This window comes from Podarcis pityusensis (genome assembly GCF_964106645.2).
Source record: "Podarcis pityusensis genome assembly, chromosome: 2".
Classification (NCBI taxonomy): domain Eukaryota; kingdom Metazoa; phylum Chordata; class Lepidosauria; order Squamata; family Lacertidae; genus Podarcis; species Podarcis pityusensis.
Genome location: NC_138029.1, coordinates 86,929,109 through 86,949,993, shown reverse-complemented (window position 1 = coordinate 86,949,993; position 20,885 = coordinate 86,929,109). Strand labels below are relative to the sequence as shown.

General features: G+C 43.6%; 1 protein-coding gene and 1 pseudogene across 5 annotated transcripts in view; one reads left to right on the top strand and one right to left on the bottom strand.

Moving 5' to 3' along the window:
• PLXNA1 (plexin A1) overlaps positions 1 to 20,885 on the bottom strand; it is a 299,658-nt gene that overhangs the window by 99,443 nt on the left and 179,330 nt on the right. For all 4 annotated transcript variants that reach the window (XM_080996881.1, XM_080996879.1, XM_080996882.1 and 1 more), the window contains exons 9-10: positions 14,595 to 14,709; positions 495 to 695 (exon numbers count right to left, since the gene is read on the bottom strand). In XM_080996881.1, coding sequence (XP_080853007.1) covers positions 495 to 695; positions 14,595 to 14,709 — 316 coding nt within the window. The remainder of the gene's footprint in view (positions 1 to 494; positions 696 to 14,594; positions 14,710 to 20,885) is intronic.
• LOC308472255 (mitochondrial inner membrane protease ATP23 homolog pseudogene) lies at positions 2,103 to 3,219 on the top strand (annotated as a pseudogene). Its single transcript has one exon. The product of its transcript is annotated as a mitochondrial inner membrane protease ATP23 homolog pseudogene (transcript).

The window sequence follows — 20,885 nt, the reverse complement described above, 5'->3', positions numbered from 1 at the left end:
AGGCAGCTTTCTCTGGCTTTCATAAGCAAATTTCTTTGGAAATGCTCATAAAACATAGCAGAGTCCCCTTGGGTAGCTTTGGCAGAGCAGCGGAGGAAGGAGGGGATGTTGATCCTGCACAGAACAATTTCACACAGCTGAAGAGAAAGAGAAACAGGAAAAAAGGAAAGCGGATAAACACAACGGCAGAAAGAGGATCGGGACTGCTTCCAAGGCCACAGGAGCACCATGAACACACACTTCGTACATTCCAATAAAGCAAGGAAGCAGCACGAAACAACGGGAATGACTGGGGTGCCGTTTCACCAAAGGAGCTGTGTGATGGGAGGGGAAGACCCAGAATGGACACCTTTTGTGCAGAGAGGGTAACATGTGATCTCCTCTCAGATACATGCACAGTTGAGGCCAAACATGCATAAGAGGCAAACAGGGAATTTCTGTTGCGTTTCCCCAAAGCAGCCTTCTCAAAAGATAACTATATTCCAAAGACTCACCGAAGTGTTTTGGCACTGGATGCTGGTGCTGTTAAAGCGCAGGGCAGTGACACGCTGGGATGTGCCAGGGATATGGAAGATGCACTCGTAATTGCGCTGTCCAGACTGTGGCTGTGGCAGGTTTTTGGCAGTCAAAGTGATGGGCTTCACCACACCCACAGGGATATATATCTGGGTAGATGGAAGGATCTGCGGGCAGTCCTGCGAGAGAGGTGGAGGAAAAACAGTCAGCATTAAGATCTTCAAATTCAGATTGTCATGATTAGCCACAGATCATAGCCTCAAGTAGCACACAGCACAAAGACTTTACCCCACACATAAGAATTCTGCAAGAATAAATTGAGCACTCATAAAATATGCTCCTCAACCAGGTGATAAGAATTGGCTAAAGGCTGACCTCCAATCAGATATATTCTCAATATAAGCTTCTTGCTCCTATCAATCCACCTTAGCTAATGAGTCTTCCAGTTGATTGTCCTCAGATTCTGATGTTCTAAAATCTCTGTCAATTAATCTCCTCTTCATATACCTTGCCTTCTATATACCTTGCCAAAGGGAATTCATGTACAGTATTAGACTACTACCTGCCCAACTTCCTCAAGCCCTTTCATAGTTCCAAACCATGGTAAGTGCTATGTTAAAAGTGATCTGTCACTCAGTTTCTCCAGTCTATGTAAACATTATATTCAGACCTCAGAATAGATGTAAACAGTTCATACGCTATTATGGCTGTGTTCAGATGAACTCAAGTAAACACTAGGTATTTCTGAAGAGGTTATTCACAAAAGCCTTTCGTACTTCTGTACTGTTATTTCAGAGTCTGCATTCAGAGCATACCCAAGCAGCTACATAATTCACATATAAAAAATAATAATACAGATCATAAAACAGATTAAAGCATAAAGTCCTGCCTTAAGTGAACGAAGAAGTTAGTGGAGATTGCAATACAGTGGTGCCCCGCAAGACGAATGCCTCGCAAGACAAAAAACTCGCTAGACGGAAGGGTTTAGCGATTTTTGAGTCGTTCCGGAAGACGAATTTCCCTATGGGCTTGCTTCGCAAGACGACACGTCTTGCGAGTTCTTGCGAGTTTGTTTCCTTTTTCTTAAAGCCGCTAAGCCGTTAATAGCCGCTAAGCCGCTAATAGCCGTGCTTCGCAAGACGAAAAAACCGCAAGACGAAGAGACTCGCGGAACGGATTAATTTCGTCTTGCGAGGCACCACTGTATTGGTATACACCCAGTCATAACGTCATTGGGCAGGTGTGGATACAAACCCCATCGACAGGACCACCAGAGTCAATAGTGACAATGTTGAGTGTGGAGTCTAAAGAAGGTTTCTGTTCTCAACCAAACACACACAGAAACTCTCTTCAAACGTCTGCACTAAATGCACGAAGGTCAAAAGAAGAGCCAATGCACCCTAGCGCACTGGGAGTGATGCTAACATGGCTCAGGACCACAATACCTGAAGGATCACCTCTCTTCATATGAACCTATCCATACCCAACTGAGGCCCTTCTTTGTGGGCCTCCTCCACAAGAGGTTGAGGGCAGCAGCACAAGAATGATCCTTTTGATCACTACGGTGAGTGACCTACGGTGGCCGGTGAGGCCTACCAAGCCATGCTGTTTCTGACGTGCTTGAATGGCTGAAGGAGGCTCTTCTGAGATGCCTCCTCCGGAGCAGCCGCAGGATCCCGGGAGCCGCAGCTCCAGCGGAGAGTGGGATGACAACTTTGGGTATGGCCTGTTTCCCAAGAGGAGCCACGGAGGCGGGAAAAAGCAGCAGTCCATGCTCTATAAGGCCGTCTTCACCAGCTGATGCTGCAGATCGCCCTGGAAAGCAGTCCAAATGCTAAACTGCTACTTGATGCTATGAAGAATACTGGCTGCACTGTTTTCAAAGATCGACACTTCTCATGTGAAGAGTGTGATGGGTGTGTCAGTGGAGGATTTGATTCTTCAACATCACAGATTGTACTGTGCCAAAACAATATTCATCACCAGTCTCATATGACCAGAGTGGTTGCACATGAGCTTCTCCATGCTTTTGATCACTGCCGTGCACATGTGGACTGGTTCAATAAGATCAGGCATTTAGCTTGCTCAGAGATTCAAGCTGTTAATCTTAGTGGTGATTGCTCCCTCCTAAATGAAATAATCCGATTTAAATTTGGATTGAAGCAGCATCAGCAGACCTGCGTAAAAGACAGAGCTGTTTGCTCCATCTTGGCTGTTCGGAACATCAGCAAAGAGATGGACGAGAAAGCTGTGGATGAAGTCTTCGAATCGTGTTTGAACCATTGAGGTCACGAGCCGGTTGACAGAGTGCCTCACAGCAGATTAGATGCAAAATATGCACATAGAGATTTCCAAAACCGTGACCGGTACTATGCAAAATTTTAGCCAAAAACTTTTCATTTCTAGCTACAACATTTGGGGACAATTTTCAAAAGATTAATTGTGAAGATAACCAGAAGTCCACAAACAACAAAGAATATTCATGTTGTCGAATTCCTGTTCTGTGTTTTGTTTGGTGTACAAATTGGTCTAGCAGCCCCCCCCCCCCCCCATGTATACATAAAAGTTTATGTGAGTATTCTACTGGAAAATAATTTTGCAAATGCTTTGGTTCTCATCCTTGGTTTAATAAATGCTGTTTCATAAAAAAGAGAGAGAGAGAGAGAGAATGCTCATTTTCTGCAATGTTCTCCCCAGGGAGCTTCAGCTGGCTCCTTCATTATACATTTTTAGGTGCCAGGTGAAAAGGTTCTTCTTCAACCAGGCCTTGGGCTGATTAACATCTGATGCCCTTTTAAATATGCTGTGGGAGGGATTCTTGGTTTGTTTTTATTTTGTTTTTATATTGGTGTGTTTTTATTTTGTGAACCACCCTGAGATCTACAAATGAAGGGTGGTATACAACTACTACTACTACTACCACCACCACCACCACCACCACCACCACCACCACCACTACTACTACTACTACCTTTATCCCCATTTTAAGTCCTCATGCCATTCCAGATAGAGGGGAAAGGGTGTTTTGTCAGGTGAGATGATAGCACTTCAGCAGTGAAATTCCCTTCCCCTTGTAGTGCGATTGGCATCATTGTTGCTTATTTTTCAGCACCAGGTAAAAAAGTATATGTTCACTCAAGCCTTTGTTGGGGATTGAATCAATTTGCCAGCTGTAAAGGGGTTGCTTTCTGCATTGCTGCACGATGCTTTCATTTGATGCTTTCCCTGTTTTATGCGATTTTACTGTTTTGTGAAATTAATGGATATCCTTACTTTATTCTGTGACCTGCCCTGACATCAGCACTTGACGAAGGGGGGAGGGACACAAACTGAAATAATAAATAAGTAAACAAGCCCAAGCTGCAGAGCACCAAGCTGGCAGATGAAGCCTTGCAAACCAAATGATAGCTCTGACTGCAGCTCTCTCAGCATGCCTGACCTAGAAAACTGGCCCTCTCCTAGTGTAAAGAAATCACCTCCAGGATTTCAATGAAGCCAATAATCAATCATGATGAACTTCTCAGAGCAGCATCCAGCCCTGCTAACTGTACTCACTAGTATCTCCCATGCTCCTTTATCTGCAAGGTCCCCACTAATCACTGGCAACCAATGGCTGCATCAGCCCCATCTCTGGAGGCAAAGGGGCATGCATGATGGAAAGGTTGCAGCTGCACCTGACAGAGGCTGGGTTTATTTGCTGACCCAGCCAAGAGCTCAGCTAGCACCTGAGTCATGGCATAACCTTCACAGTCTCCTTCAGTGAGTGGCTGTTCAGCACCCCAGCAAAGCAGACACATAAAACTCTCTACAGCATCCCTTGCTGCTCTCAAGAGGACAACCCTGACCTCCCCAAAGCCAGGTTGCAGAGCACAGGGAGAGAATAAAAATAAACAGGACCAGGCAAGAAAACAGCCCTGCATCCCAGGAGGGTACCCCTTTGGCAACAATAGCCTGATGCAATCCCCAGGTGATTCAAACTGGGCCTGGGGGGGGGGAGGCATCCCTGCTTTAAATAACAGAGAAAGGGTGGAGAATAACATGTTTTGAAGCGGTAGGATCAGAAACTTTGCTCAGGAGCCTGCAAACACATTCACCAGAGACTCCAACAGGGGGCGGACCAGCTCTTTCCCCCAGCCCAACTTGCCAGCACCAATTCCAGTAAGCAAACTTGTAATAGAGGCAGGAACAGCAGAAGTGGGTATGTCTATTCCAGGAACAGTTTCCAACTACACAAAAACAGGACACCTCAAACTTATTTATGGGAGCTCATTAACCCTTGAACAATACTTGCTTTGCTCGCTGGATTAAACCACAAAGTCAAAGCAGTACAGGAGATACATACCCACACCTTGAGGTTTCAAGTTCTCTTGGGGTTTTGAGGTTCCAAGAAGGTGAGTTGCACTAACTTTCCCCCCAAGATTCCATGATTTCACTGACATACAGAAAATAACACCCACATAGCTCTTTGTCCTCCTTGGGAATCAAATTCACTAATTCTGGGGCGTCCTGGGCAAACAGATTAAGTGCACATGCCTAAATACCATAGCCCAAAACACAGAGTGCCTGAAAGCACACACCCAGCATGCAGATACAAAACGTGGGTGCACGGCAAATGGAGGACATGAGCTAAGAGCCTCTCTCCCAAAACATGCACACATTTTGCTGACTGGCTTTTTGAGACAGACCCTGCTCAATCCTGGTACGTCACATGTTTGGCGTCTACAGGGAGCCGTGTGTCATCCAGCAATAATTTTGCCCCGCTCAAAAACAGGAAACACCTGGTGCTAAGGAGCCTTTCCTAAAGAGTCTCATGGCTCCACACTCGTGATGCTGGGCTGGGAGCTACACAGCAGAAATGGCTCTGACACTGGCCAGGCCTTTCCCAGCTGTTCCCTCTTCCGGAGCAGCCAATTCCAAGGACTAATGAGAACGCTCCCTTACCCATACTCCACACGTCTGTCATCTCCTTAGCCAGGTCTGCATATTTTCAGCATGTACGTTCATGGATACTGCAAGCAACGGAATTTGGAACTAATTCTGAGCGCACAGGATGCCAGTCTCCAGTTTGAAAAGCAAGCTGTCAGGCCATATTATTTCAGAGATAAATAGGAAAGCCTCTACATCACATCTGCTGAGGTCTCTTCTCGGATGTCCCTCATTTTAAAGGACATCCCTGATTTAGCAAAATTGCACCTGCGTGAAACAGCTGAGAAGATGGGAGGGCTCTGCGCTGTGCAAAAAGCTAATCCACAACTTTTGGGGTCTGTGGTTAACAGATCTCTGAGTGAACAGGAGTTTGCAAGAGAAGAACATTTTTAAAAAGTGAAAAGTGGGGTGTCCTTTTAGGGGATCATGGAAAGGTATCCTTAGGAATCGGAGTTCTCTACCCATGCTCAGCATCCCCTGTCTTTCCCTTATTTCTAAATAATGCCAAACAACTCTTACATGTCTTGTCCACAATCAAAACCCTTGCCAAAATTTCTGTAAGTGAAAACATGCGAATGAGCTCAGTTAACTTGCATAATAGGCTTCTGAATACTAATATTTACTCAGAGTAGACCTAACAGACCTAAGTTAGTAATGGCTATTAATGGGCCTATTTTGAGTAAATGTTAGTTAAGCACAACCCATGAAATCCATTATTCCAAAACTGTGATTGAATGAAAGGAACTTTCAGGCTGCAATCTTATGTACAAGGGAGTCAGCCCCAGTGAACCAATAAGAGGCTTGCCTCAGATACATGCATAGGATTGTGCTCTCCACTGCTCACCTATGGGGGGAACCAGAGTAAAGGAGAGCTGAACAGACTCAGTGGTGAAATTCTCCACAGTAAGCATCTGCCTTCAAAGCACGTGCTCATCTATTCAACATCAAACACTCCCCCACCCTACCTTCAACCTCCTCAAATCATGCTTTTAATTAGGAGATCATTTTGCTATAATAGCCAATCACATTCCGTTGTCATGCAAAAGTCTTAATTTTTTTTAAAAAATGAAATTCGGGAAATTCAGTACTGAACAGCAATTATTTTAAAAAATGAAGAATCTGTGGAATTAGGAAATGAAGAAGAACGTTCCTGGATGACTTCACATGAGCATGTTTTAACTTTCCCACAGGCAGCAAGAAAAACCTTCCACTTACTGCTGCTTGCTATCTGTTTTTGTTCCCAGCAGAAATTTGAGAGACAATGAATGAGGAACTATTAAAAAAAGGGTTAAGAGCCTGTGTGGGCGCTGCCAAAACCCACAAGACACAGACAAACTTGCAATTTAGCCAGACCAAGGCTTGCCTAAAATAGCTCCAAGGATTAATCTAACATGCATAAAAGAATAGTAGGATGCAAAGGGTGGGATGCATCTCTGGCCCCAGCCCATCCCAAAACGTAAGCAAGAGGCACTGAAAAGGGGAGTGTGTTGGCATCCTCACCACATTCAGAGGTCCCTCTTTAACCACTTCTCTTTGGAAGCCACATGAAAACAAGCTGAGTAAAAGCCAAGGCCTGTTTGTTCCACCCAGAGCAGTGGGCCAATAAGAACATCAAGTCCAATGGCATTTTGTCTGTTCTGCTTCCCTCCAGAACCAAGAACCGCAGAGGCAGTATCCAAAGAGGAAGGAAGCAGGTTCGGAGGAGGCTTCTCCAAACATCATGCAATTGGCTGAGGAGGAATAAAAATTTAACACAATGTGATGAAAATCTTCAGCTGCTGATTGCTGCGTATCACACTTCTGTTAAAGACAATGGAGGTGATCAGGCTGTTACTCCCACCCCGCTGCCCATTGGGCAAGTTCAACTGAGCATGAGCAGACATAAGGTGTTCACAGCTTAAAACACAGCTAGGTTGTGCTTTTTCTCAACTTGGATCAGAGTTGTTTTAGGGGGAAACACATCAAAATGCAGTATTTCTCAAGAAAAAACAGGACAGATGAAGGATAGATGTGTGTGAACACCGCTTCCCCAACCAGCAGTGGGAGGACACTGGATTCAGAGTAAATGGTAATGTGCATACAGCCACAGTCATGCACTGATCACTGCTTCAGCCACATAAGGTTTAGAATTACATCTGCCAAGGTTGCTTGCTTGCTATTTCTTCCCTGAGTTGAGTCTTTTTGAAAGACTTAGGCCATACATGCTGCCCCAGCTTAGAAGAAAAAGAATTAAATCACTATATATGTTCTTCCAAGCAGTTACACCTGCTTGTTTTTGCATGCCACTATACCATTCACTACTACTACCATTCACAATATTCACTATACCATGGAAGACAGGAGTGCCTGGTGTGTTCTGGTCCATGAGGTCATGAAGAGTCGGACACGACTAAATGACTAAACAACAACAACATACCATTCACCTCTCTATATAGCTATATATCCCAACGCATCCTCTTTTGTATGCCTGTACCCTGTGGATACAGCTATGGCCCCTTTCCCCATTCCCTGAAGGGACAGGAGTAAGGATTTGGCTTTTTCTTTTCTTTTTTAGGGGAAGAATGCCGCCAACAGCTCTTACAAACTGCTTAAAAATGTGACACTATGCCACTCCTGCTAGCTGTGACTCCCCTTCCTGTTTCAGGTACTCCACATCCAGCAGCCAATAAATATGAACGCTCATCAACATGGACAGAGTAAAAGAAACATAAATGCTTAATGGCATTTTCTTTTTTTTATATGCCATTCAAGGCTAAGGGCTTTTCAAAGTCTACCACTCTCTTTCGTTTCACAGCCTTTTGGTCTCACAGTTTACAGACATTGGAGTCTCCATACTGATGAGTGTCTGCTTGTTTCTCAAGCTTACTCCTTCAGCTCTTGGGGGTACAAAGGGATGCCCCGCTTGTCTTGCTCATTCATTTCTTCCCAGGTCAACAGGATCAGGCTCACCAGCAACAGCTTCTGCCTTTAATAACAGTTGACAGAGTTTGACCCGTCGTAAATAAGATAAATCCCTCTTTCCTCCCACGTAAGCAGCCCTTGCAAAAGAAATTGCGCTGCTGGTGGCTGGGTGTGGATGAGTAACTGCCAATCTCCCATGGTTCCTTTTCCTGGAGGGCCCAAACTCCCAGAGATGATAAAGGGTGGAGTGGAGGGGAATTAATTGTTCGTTGCTGGAAGCTCGACCTCTTCGATGTGGAGCCCGACACTCATCAGCCTGGAGGGGCTGCGAGACAGGAGTCACAGTGGGAAATGACACAGGGAGAGAAGGAAGTGAAAAATACAGCTGAGGGCACCTCCGCTATGCCAGCACTCACAGCAAAAGATTAGAGCGGGATTCATCTAATGCAACACGGGAGCTGTCAAGCTGGCTGTAGCGCAGCACAGCACAAAATGCCTTGTCCAGAGTAATCCATGAAAGCAGAGGACCCAAAACAAACAAGTGCTAGGAGCTAATATGAGGCAGAGCCCAAAGGACATGACTGCTTCGTACTCAAAGCCAGAGGGGAATATGTGTTAGTCATGGGAATGCAGAATGGCTGGAAAGGTTTGAAATGAGATTAAAAAGTGCAAAGGAGTTTAGGGCAGACTGAAGGAGGAGGTCTGAGGAGAAAGATGAGAGATGTAGCTGCTGATACACACATTTTTAAAAAATGACATAGAAGGACTCAAACCTCACTGGCAGAACTGCGAGCTTCTGCTGCAGTGAGGGGAAAGAGTTCTGCATGTGTTCAGAGGTGCTCTTTTTATGACTGCTGGCACTCCAAGAAGGGTCTGTGGCTAAGCGTTGATGAGACCAGACTCAAACTTCTCAGAGAAAGGAAAGACGAGTATCTATGAAAAGGTGGGAACTGGCATTTATGGACCCAAAATAACTTAAATGTTTTAGCTTATCCTTGAAGGTGCTCAGCTTATAAAAAATAAGAGTTAAGGTTAAGAACTATAGTATATCTATGTGACAAAAAGTTGTTTTATTTTTAACTAGAAGTATCAGGCACTGAAGAAGATTCTGTTGAAATGTCTTTAGCCAAACGGCTATTAAGGAGCATTCATTTCTATTGGTACTAATGGGCATTTGGCCTTCTTTAGATTTCTTTAGGGGTCATAACCTCTTCCCCCCCATCTCCTTTAAATATAACAGGACAGCTGGGAAATGCTTACAAATGAGGGAAGGGCAGTTGTGGTAGCATAATGTATTCTGTAAGCACAGAGAAAAGGGAAAGGGCGTACTTTTAGGCAGCCAGTGAAACGTGCCAAGTTACTAGAATGCAACCTTTCTCCATTTCATTCTGGTCAAGATGTTAGATCCACTGTGGAGAAACTGTGGCCTTCCATATGTGGTTTGATTACAAGCTGCCATCATCCCTGGCCATGCTGTCTGTGGTTGATGGGGGTTGGGAGTCCAGTCATATCTGGAGGGCCATGGGTTTCCCATCTCTGTGATGAATTGTGAAGTGTTGCTTACTGGGAAGAGAAGAGGTGTTTCCTTTGCTTGAATTGCCAAGTGTGTCACCTAGATTTCTTTGTCACTTAGTGGGATCAACAAGATCCATTTAAAAAAAAAACCTCACTTTATAAACTGTGGGTTATAAACCTTCAACCAGCAGGTTAAACCTGGTCCTTGGAAGTCTCTCACTGGTCCTGCTTCACACACACACACACACACACACACACACACACACAATGTGTTTTTGTCAGGCTATGATGTTTCTGAATTCTGGTTGTTCCTGTTGCTTGTATGGATAGAGAGGGGTGTGTAAGTGTGTGTAGGTACTAGCCTACTACACAAAGGTAACATCTGCATCAAATGTTCCACCTACTTTTGCCTCTAGCTCCACCCACCACCACTGGAATGTGGCCCTCAAAAGGTTTCCCAGAAGCAAATGTGGCCCTTGGGCTGAAAACGGTTTCCCCACTCCTGACTTATAACGGTTCCCTCCACCAGAGTGGAGGGCAATTGCTTCCAAATGGTTTCAATCTGTATTCTGACACACACAATCTAGAAGGGCGTCCTTATTTCTCTGCTGCGGCAAAAAAGAAACAGAACTGCGACAGCGAGGTCTGCTGGCATCTTAAAGGGCAAGAGCCACAGAGTGGTGTGAGCTCTCTAAGGATTAGACACAGGAGTCCTTTGTGACCCACCAAGTCCTTTTGAAGAACACAAGTCCTTGTGCATTCTGCTGACAGGGCTGAATAGCAAAATGCCTCTTAAGATACTGTGCCACTGTTTATGGTCTGTCCATAGTGCTTTCTGTGGAGGCAGAGGTGGATTTTATGGTCATCTGAGCCTGCCAAGGGCACACTCATTTTCACAATAGGAGTTAGATATGAATTTCAGTATTTTCCAAATGCGGTTTGCCGGATGGCAACATAGCTACGTGTTCTCAGTTTGCCCTTGGTTCAATGAAACTCAGGGGGTGGTTTTTCTCCCCTCATCCCACCCCACAAAAGGCAGGAAACTGTTTGAAATAGTGCATGCTGCCTAACTTATGAAGGAAGGTGATAATTTACAAGGCAGAAACCACAAAAATAGCCCTGTCGTTTATCAGGGACATCACATAGTGGCCTTTGGAACCACCAAAAGAAGGTATCTGAAAAAGGTCACCTAACTGCAGCTGCAGTTGTTGACATCAAGGCTCTGCAAATCCATCCTGCATCCTCTCTTTGTCCATAGTTCCCCCTTTGTACATCTTGGTTGGGGTCATATATTTAACACACCCTAACCTCTAAGTGAAACAGTTCTGAGCATCACAGGTAGCTATGAACTACTTTCTCTAGACAGAGTGTTTCATCTTTCAACATGTCTCATCAACCACCATTTTAGATTTAGCCTCCAATTTGAAAGCAGATCTCACAATCAGAATAGTAACATATCTAAATTAGCTACAAATGCCTGTTATGATCAAGTACCATGTTACCCTTTAATGAAACAACTATAACATGGCACTTGCCTTGAGCCAGGTTTGGCTAAGGCTTAACTCTCAGGTATGTTCTCAGTGCCATGATTCATCACTAGAACATGTGGAGAACATAATATCATACATGAATCTATGCTCTTCACATGAAACTCATTGTATGAAATGTATGAAAACATACATTTCACTCATTGTTCAGTTATTAACCCCAGTGCCCACATGTCTAGAATCAGAGGGGAAAGAGGCCTGCCTTCGAGGAAGACTTTATCTCCAGCAGCAATATGATTAAAAATTAAGCCCTGATAAGTTGATCACAGCTCTCTACCAGATCACCTTTGACTCCAAATGCACCAAAGTTCTCTATATGCATTCAACTATATTTTAGAGAGCCCTCTACAACTTCATTTTATTTAAATGCTCATAATGATGATGATGATGATGCCTTCCCAAAAAGGCAAAAGCCCCTGAGAAAATCAACCAAGTAGAAGGATGGATGGAACTGTTTTGGACAGGCAGTAGAATTTAACTGAAACATTCAGTAGGTGTTCACAGAATGTCTTTAATTTCCAAAATAATTACAAACTGGGGTTTAAGACTGTCTCAGAATACTTGTAAGTGTCACCCTGATCCTAAACATATGAGGCTGGCTGTGGTCAGCAAGTGGTGACAGAAAGGAACTCTGTACATGTTAGAAACAATTCTCTTTTTTACTTCTCTTTCTAACTTCATTCTTTCCAAGAACTTAACACTGGAATTGAAAACAGACTCCGGAGCTACTCTACCTCAAATTATACCTCATTCCTGGGGAGTTATTTTCTTTCAACATGGGATGTCACACTGTACAGAGTTGACAGCCCCTGCCTTCATTACTCACCCAGCTCACAGTAGCTAGACAGACAACTAGCCACTGTGGAATAACAAGAATTGCTGCTATACAAGGAATCTTCAAAATGTGTAATCCTCCAGAGCAAATGCAAGAAAAGCCAGTAACTGGTTACTTTATTGGGAGGATGCATTACATTACATTACATTACATTACATTACATTACATTACATTACATTGTCTAAAAAAAACCTCATTGCAACAAAAAGGCACACAGTGAGATTGTTCTGTTGTCCTGAGTTCATTAGCCAGTGCACTGTATTATTTTAGCACTCCTTGCTCCTTTGCAATCTAAAAGCAAAACTCTGTCCTTGCCTCTAAGAATTGACACTCAGGATACAAATGCTCATTTCTGCAGGGCAGGTGATCTGTCACTTGGAATCACTGATTCTCCTTGACAATTCAAACTCCACATCACATGAACCAAATCAGAAATGAAATAAAGTATGCATTTTAGGAAATGGGTGGTTTCCTCAGCTCTTACATTAAAGTCATCCTTAAGGACACTGGAGGATTCACCATGTATACTGTGGAAATCTCCATGTGTCTCACCTGCAAGGTAGCTTAGAAAACAATTGAAAAATCTGTCGCAATCATAACTCGGATTTACTGGAGGAACACTCAATCAATGCAGCAGAGAAGGAGTTAAAGATGTGCCTGAGGACTGAAATGACAGACTAATAAAGATAAGACAGGAAGAGGAAGGAAGGACCCCAGTGAGTGCAACAGTGACCTATCTGAAACAGACATCCTGGCCCGCAGGCTTCTCTCTTAATGGCTTGCAGACTGACCGTGCAACCAGGGTAAATCAAAAAAGGGTGAAGAAGCAAAATCCTCTTGGTGTGGAAAGATTTCTCTCCACTGAAGTTTCCAGAGCATCCCGCCACACAAAGGTCTCACAAGCCAGGCCCTTATCTTCTGAACAGCCTGGCTAATGTTTCCAGTCCAAGGGCCTCGCCGTCCCACTGCAAACCTTCTGGGGACCACTTGCCCAAGTTGGTGTGGCTGAAGTGTAAAGTGCACATGACTGAGGCCAGCTTGAAAATCTTATTAATGCATATGATTAACTGGAATTAATGTTTAAAACATTAATTGAAAATAATTCATTGCCCTGGTCTGGTTTGTTACAGTCACCAAAAACTAATACTGCTTGACTTTAATGGTCTGTAGCAATTATTATTCTCCCCCACAGCACCACCTTTAAACATTAATGAATTAATTGTCATTGCTCCCCCTGCCTGGGGCATAAGGAGAAGGGTGGAATGGCAACCACTTCAGTACAATTGATAGTCTACAATGGAGAAAATTCCACCAAGTTTCCAAGACAGTTTCTTACACTGTGGAATTTCAGCCAGGCAGGTCTTCCTAAAGATTAGCCAAAATACTTTTAAACCATTACTTCTTATACTATCACAGACGGAACAATTCACAGAAGTGGACAGAATGAACAATTATTTGTTCTCTTTCTCCCCCAATGAAGCCTGTTAACTTTTTTCCACACCTCCAAGCCTTTTCTCCGATCTTGTTCCATAGCTAAACATACCAAGGTCCTTCAAGCAGCTGAAGAAGGAGGAGAGGACAGAGGGTGAAGCAAGAGCTGTGAATGGAGGGAGACACCTTCCCCTCCTCTGGACCCCCTGGGAAACACAACAAACCTGCTGCACCTGGAACTGGGTGTGGAGAGTGCAGCTGAATGAGACATAGCTGAGGAAGTAGCATCCACCTTGATATCTGCCCATAAAAAGCCAGTGCAGAGTGAGAAACTAGGGTGATAGTCATGGTTTCCAGGAACTTTTCTCATTGTGAGACTTCTGTGGGTGAGCTGAGCATTTGTCTGGACCCTGGGTGAGAATCCAGGGGGCTGAGAAGGAATGTCTGAAGGAAAATGAATTGATACTGATTGAGATATATCAGTAACTTTGTATTAATGTGATGTTTTAATATGTAACTGTGCATTTGTAATATTTTGTTTAAGATGTCTGTTGTTGCTTCAGTATTCTGTACGTCACTTGGAGATACTTTTAATTTATTAAGCAGTATGGAAAGTAAATAAGCAATCAAAAAAAGCAATCAACTTTCCCTGTATGACCTGCCTTTTATATTCTCTCTTACCCTTGTGGCTCTCTTAAATCATTTTCCACATTTTTGAACAGTGATGCCCAGAACAAAGCCCCATATACAAATTACCACAGTACAAAACAGGGTGGTGTTATTTTTTACTACCTGAGCCTTGGATCAGATGCTTTTAAATGGTACAGGTCTTTTTGTATGTAGCATTGTTATGAAAAAAGGGATGGGGGGAGAAACGAGAGGATCCACAATACAGAGTTGCAAAGGCAGTCTTGGTAACTTACCTCAGACATGTTGACACGCCCTTCCAGAAAGGAACAGTCAGCGGCATTGTGGGTACAAATATGACGATATTTACACCAATGGCAAGGAAAGAATCCATTCACACAGGACAGGCAACTGCAAGAAAAAGAGGTCAAATCAGCATAAATATTTCTGGAACTATCCCATGTAACAATTCAATACTTCCGTTGCTGTTGCTGTTTAAGATACAGGATCCCCAGAGTTCCATGTACAATAAATATTGAGAGCATTTATCCCCAAGTCCAGTGCAACGTTTCACGAGGCAGGGACAGCTTAACAGTACATGGGAACACTAGACAAAGATGAGAAATGAAAAGCTTGCATTGTCCAACACAGTTGGAGAGAAGGTTTTACAGAGCTGAAGAGTGGATTTACAAGTATTTGGATATGGACATACCATACCATAAGCATTATGATGCCCAGAAGCATTTCTCTAAAGCACCCAACTTTTTTTCCAGCAAAACGTTCAGGATGAGCCACAATGTGAAGCCAGGAGGATACAGGGCAGACTAGAATTTTGTGGGACTAGAACTCCCAGATCCACCAACTGGAGCCAGGTACAAAGCATGCACACTTAGAACTAGAGAATCCCGAGCCAAGAAATTTGTTCCGAGTACCATAAACAAACACTTCCCACACACGAATTGTTACTATTGTTAAACAACGGTGAGTCAGAAACCTTCAAATCACCCGGAAATCTACCAGAATATCCTGTACTACCTTCTGCTCACCCCTGCCTTAGAGCCACAGTGAGGAACTGAGAGAAATATCAAAGATTTGAATGTCCCCTACTGGGTCATACCCTGCAGCACTGTCTCCTCAGCACCATGCAGGAGCAGCTGAGGTCACTATTGAATCAAAGATGAGAGCATCCCTAGGACTGCGGCACCGCCTCCTACGCCTGCAGAAACAGAACGTTACAAACGTCACAGCTTAATGCTCTCATTCCTTAATCCCTGTGCCAACCGCCTTCTCCTCCTCCCACATTAGGCCCCATAATGCATTCCATGTGGTCAAGTGTGCACCCCCTGTGACCTCTCCTCCTAACTTGGCAGCGCCAGGATCCTTTCCTCACCATCCATTTGCATGTGGGTTGAATCACAGACTTTGTGAGCTTTATTTTTGGATTCATGAAAGGCAATTTTAATGAACAGAAGGAAAAACAAAAGTCCTCCATTGCGGGAAGCAAAATCCTTGAGTCTTAAAGTCGAGTAATTCATAGGAAATTTATACAGCGAGCAAACGCTTGAGTCAGATTAACATTTTGGGACTGTAAATGTCTTTCATATGCTTATGCAGCCACATACTGCAACTCCCTTCTTTTACTTCCTCTCCTACCCACTCACACTGTTTGTGTGCGTATCATGTTCCTCCCTTCCCTCTGGTCACAAGTTTTGATCCATCTATTTTCCTGGTGCTCTGATACATACAGTCTTCTCCTCCAATGCCTGGTTTATCTCCCATTTTCTCTAGTTTCTGACCTTGAACATCATTTCCTCAGTTCTTAAGGTCCTGCTCAGCAAATACTAAGAAGGGCCACATTTTGAACTGTGCAGTGTTTGAAACACCAGCATCATTGGCTATTTCAGCTGAGACACAAGTTAGCAATCTAACCAACCCCCTTTTCTCCAACATGGAACAGCAAGGCAACTTTTGGCAAAGTCTTCTCCTTTGGGGCTCCAGCTGTTCACACTGGAGAAGTTGGATTCAGGAGCTCTTCCCTTTTCAGTTGTATAGAGACAAACAGAGATTTCACCATTTTGCTATTAAGGCAAAAATAGCCTTCTTCCTGATTGTGGTGGGAGAAGATTTTGCAGCTAAGCCCAAAACAACTTCATCTCTCCCTCTCCCACACAAAAACAAGAGAGACAGACAGACAGACAGACAGACAGACAGACTCTACCTCCCTTATTGGGGCATTCTCCTTCCTCTTTCAATAATCCTTCTAAGTGGAGATTTTTATCTGTATTTTGCTCTGTATTGGATATGAAATAGTTTTTTATATATGCAATTGTTTTAACTGCTCCAATACATGCAATTTGTTTCATACATGCTTCTACTGCACTGTGAAATTGCTTCAAGATACTTAATAAGAAGCGATTCATAAATGAAATGAAATAACAGCAACAACAAATTTGATTACAATTGTGTGAAGGGGGGTAGTTAAGGCCACACTAGCTGTCCCTGTCCCTTCGCTGTATCGTCATCACATAGTCTCACTGCCTTCCACAATACGTAGTGGGGAAACTTTATTACCTCACTGCTCGTCCCTAACACTAGACCATTCATGAACAAATGATAGAGCTCAGCTCACAATACCAACCGTTGGAAGGCTTCACTTCTTATACGCCCTCCATTGAGAGAGATCTTCCTGTTTACTCCTACTCTTCCTGTTCCTTAACCAGTTACTGTCCATTAAGAGGACCCCTCCTCTTCTCCCACGACTGCTAAGCTTAGCAAGGAGTCTTTGGTGAGGGGCTTTATCACAAGCTTTTGGAAAGTCTAACTACGCAGTGTTGACCGGATCACCTCTATCTGTATGCTTTCTGAAACTCTCCCAAATAACTCTTAAAGGTCAGTGTGACAGGACTTACCCTTGAAGAAGTCATGCTGGATTTGTTTCAGTAAGACCTGTTCTTCTATATACTTGTTAATTCTATCGTTAAATGCTTTCCACCAGCTTTCGTGGAACAGATGCTAAGCTAATTGGCCTGTAGCTTCCAGGATCCCTTTCGCGCTGTGGACACTGTTCCCAGTCGGTTCAACAACAGTTGCAGGTCCTGGACCCCATTTAAAATTAAATCCAAGGTCACCAGCCTCCCTCTGATTGCTTCCATGACCCACTGTTCTAGGGCACAGTCATTCAGGATAGCTAGACAGGTTTCCTCTTTGTTATAACAACAAAATAATAACTAGAAGACTGCTTCTCCTGACTGCAACTCAGCCCACAGCTAATGTGCCCAGTCCACTTTATGTAGCTTTGCGGTGGTGAAATCAGTATGAGTTGAATTGCCAATTGTGGATGTAGCAAGCACAGCTCTGATCAAACATGCACACCACACTTGCTTGTGTCACCAACCTGGTTGTGCGAAGCCTAGAAAAGCAGGTATGTGATACTCTTGTAGCACCAATAAAAAGCAGCAGCACACTTTTCCCACATCTACTTCTGGGACCTCAGTGACCCAATAACTTCTTGCTCTAGAGTTTCATGCTCTATTAACTACTCATGGCAACTTCTCATAGCCTAACACACATAAAGTATTAATAGGCTGCTTGCTGGAAATCATTTCCATGTTTCATTCACATCTTCACTCCCCCCCCCCAAAAGCCATTTTAGTGGTACACACAAATAAATGTATTGAGACACTCCTAATGCAATCCATGTATTCCATGTATATGAAACGGATGTGCTTATTGCCAGAGAAAAATATCAGAATAACTGGACTATTTGATGACAGACCATAGCACAAAGGAAGAGCACATACTTAAAATGCAGAAAGAGCCCAAAGATTTTAGGTGATGGAATGACCTCTGGAGAGCTGGAGTACAGTATGTTGGGCTAGATGGTGAACACGTCTGTCTTGGTACGAGGCAACTCCTTGTATTTCTATTATCAACTCAAGTTGCATCATTTTGAATAAAGACTGTCATTGCCTGGTTTAGCAGACAAGTCAAGAAGAGTAAATATGGAAAAAGAGTGAACCATCCAACTCTGGGGCAAGAGATGAACAGTAATTAGAAAAGGCTGGATCTGTGTCTCACATATACTTTATTTATTTATTTATTTTGGTTAGTCTGTACTCTGCCTTTCCATTCAGAACTACCCAAGAACCTAGTGCTTTCTCCCAGTGTTAACCCCAATGCATAGTCCCTTGATTAAGCATCAGACCAGTAGGGAAATCTGAAGCAGCCAGAAAACAAGCTTCATGTCACCCATGAGAACAGAAATCTATGGTGAGGATCAGGCAAGGATAACAGAGACAAAATCTTAAAGTTAAGTTTCAACTGGCAGTGTCCTGAACAATGAAAAATACCTATGGGGTACCTAGCATTATACCATATATCAAAACTACTGATCTTAATGCCAAGATTCTGTTAGTATCACTGGAATTCTCACATTCTTTGCAGGGAAAGAGGTGGCAACTTGTTCACCTCAAAATATGAATAACATATTCGTCACACATTCAACTCTGCATGCTACTGCCTCACGGAAGGATTAACATGCAACTTTAATACTATATCTGGAGATCTCCACAAGAACTGGCAACAATCCTTGGAATCACTCAATTTATCTGGGTGTAGAGGGGGGAAAAGATAATCATAAACTGCTTTGTGGGCATGCTACTTTAGAAACACTATATAAACAGGGTTATATCCAGCCAAGTTTTATTCAGAGCAGACCCACTGAAATTAATGAAGCTAAGTTAGTCATGCCTATTAACATCAATGGGTAGGGCTAGCATGGACTACAATCCATAATAAAGAAATAATTGTACCCATGTGGTTGGGCTTAATGCAACCGTGGTCCTCATGTGGTTGAGAGGGTAATCATGTGAAAATGAAAATGCATCACCCGGCACCAAAATGATCTCAACCCTGTCATACCCTTTAGTCAACAAGACTGAATAATTCTAGGTGAAAAACAGGATATATCCTACTGATAAGAAGAAAGATGCAGTCAGCTCTTTCATATACAGAGGTAATTAGACCAGAGCTATATTACCATCTTTGAAATGATGAAGAGAAGCTCTTTCTGTTGGGGCTCTCTCATTAAGCAGACAGTAGTCCTATGCAGGTACCACTGCTGCACTAATTAATATCTGTCATTTGTTCTGAAAGTTTATCATTTTATTTTTAAATAAATGTAAAAACAAACAAACTTGGAGCACAGCATGCCTCTGCTCAAAGGAAAAACAACTTTGAGCTCAGTTTATCGCCTCAAAGGGATCCAGTGAGATCCAGCGCACAATAAGAAGGCAGGCTCTTCAGTTTTCTGTTATGAGACTAACTTGTTTCAGCCAAGGCTTTACAGCCTGTTTGAGGGGTTTATCCCCTATATCCATATGTCACTGCTGTCTGTTTATGTTTCAGTGGCAGGTTGTTTTGCAGCATGATACCATCTGCTCCAAGACTCTCTCTTCCTTGGGTGAGCACAATTTACTCTCATTACTTGCGGGCTAAACATCGTTCTTGATGGCGGAAACAGGAAATGCCCTTTCCCACAATACACTAAACGCTAGAGGAGAAAATGCACCCCCGTTCAAACTTGGTTTGTGTCTGTCAAAATAGGCTGAAACCCATGCTTGCTTGAAACAACAATAAACACCTAAGTGCAGGTACAATCCGCAGATCATTCATAAGGTTCCCATAAGGACTTCACTACTTATGTCTCTGACAGGCAAGCAAGGCCAGAATCTGAACCTTACAGTTACAGTAACAAGGTGCAAATTAATGAGCAGCAAAAGCTGGGGAGGGTACCACACTGGCTAATCTCATCCCTTGATGATGCTGCCTGGTAAAGCAACACACTCACTGAAATAGACATGTTCAAAGAATGTGGGAAGGAGTTCTCCACACATACCAATGCGTGTGCTCCTCCATGCGTAGAGGGGCCCTAATGTGGCCAGGGTACCTTCTCACACAGATAACTCTTTAAATGTACCCAGAACATATGGGCATTGATTGGGGAAGCATGGCTGTATAACCCCCTTTGTGTCTTTTCAATGCATGGCAGGGCCTTATAAACCACCCGTTATGAACTCTGGAGCAGAGCTATCCAGATGGAGGACTTGTGCCAGCACATCTTCTGCTGAGCTGGGATGAAGGACTTCAGTCAGCACAGCCTCAGCTAAGCTAAGCTGAGACTCAGACAGACATTTGTCCATTATAAACAAGGACCGTAAGAAAAGCCTTCTGGACCAGGCCAATGGCATCCTATTCTCACAGCAGCCACCCAAGATGCCTGTGGGAAACTCTCAAGCAAGACCCAAACACAAGAACACGCCCCCACCTCCACCCTACAGCCTCCTGGAACTAGTATGCCCCTAACCAGAGAGAGAGAGTATACTCATCATGGCCAGAAGCTGTATACTCTGTTAACAGTAGCCAGCAACCCAGCTGATCCTGACAAATCTTGGGTTTGGATTGCTCCCTAAGAATCCCAAGCTAAACAAAGGGTTTGTAAGGTTTTATTGGCCAGACAAATCTAAACTGAAGAAGGGTTTTGCACCTCAGTCACAAAATGGTACTCGAGGTCATGATTAAATTGTTTG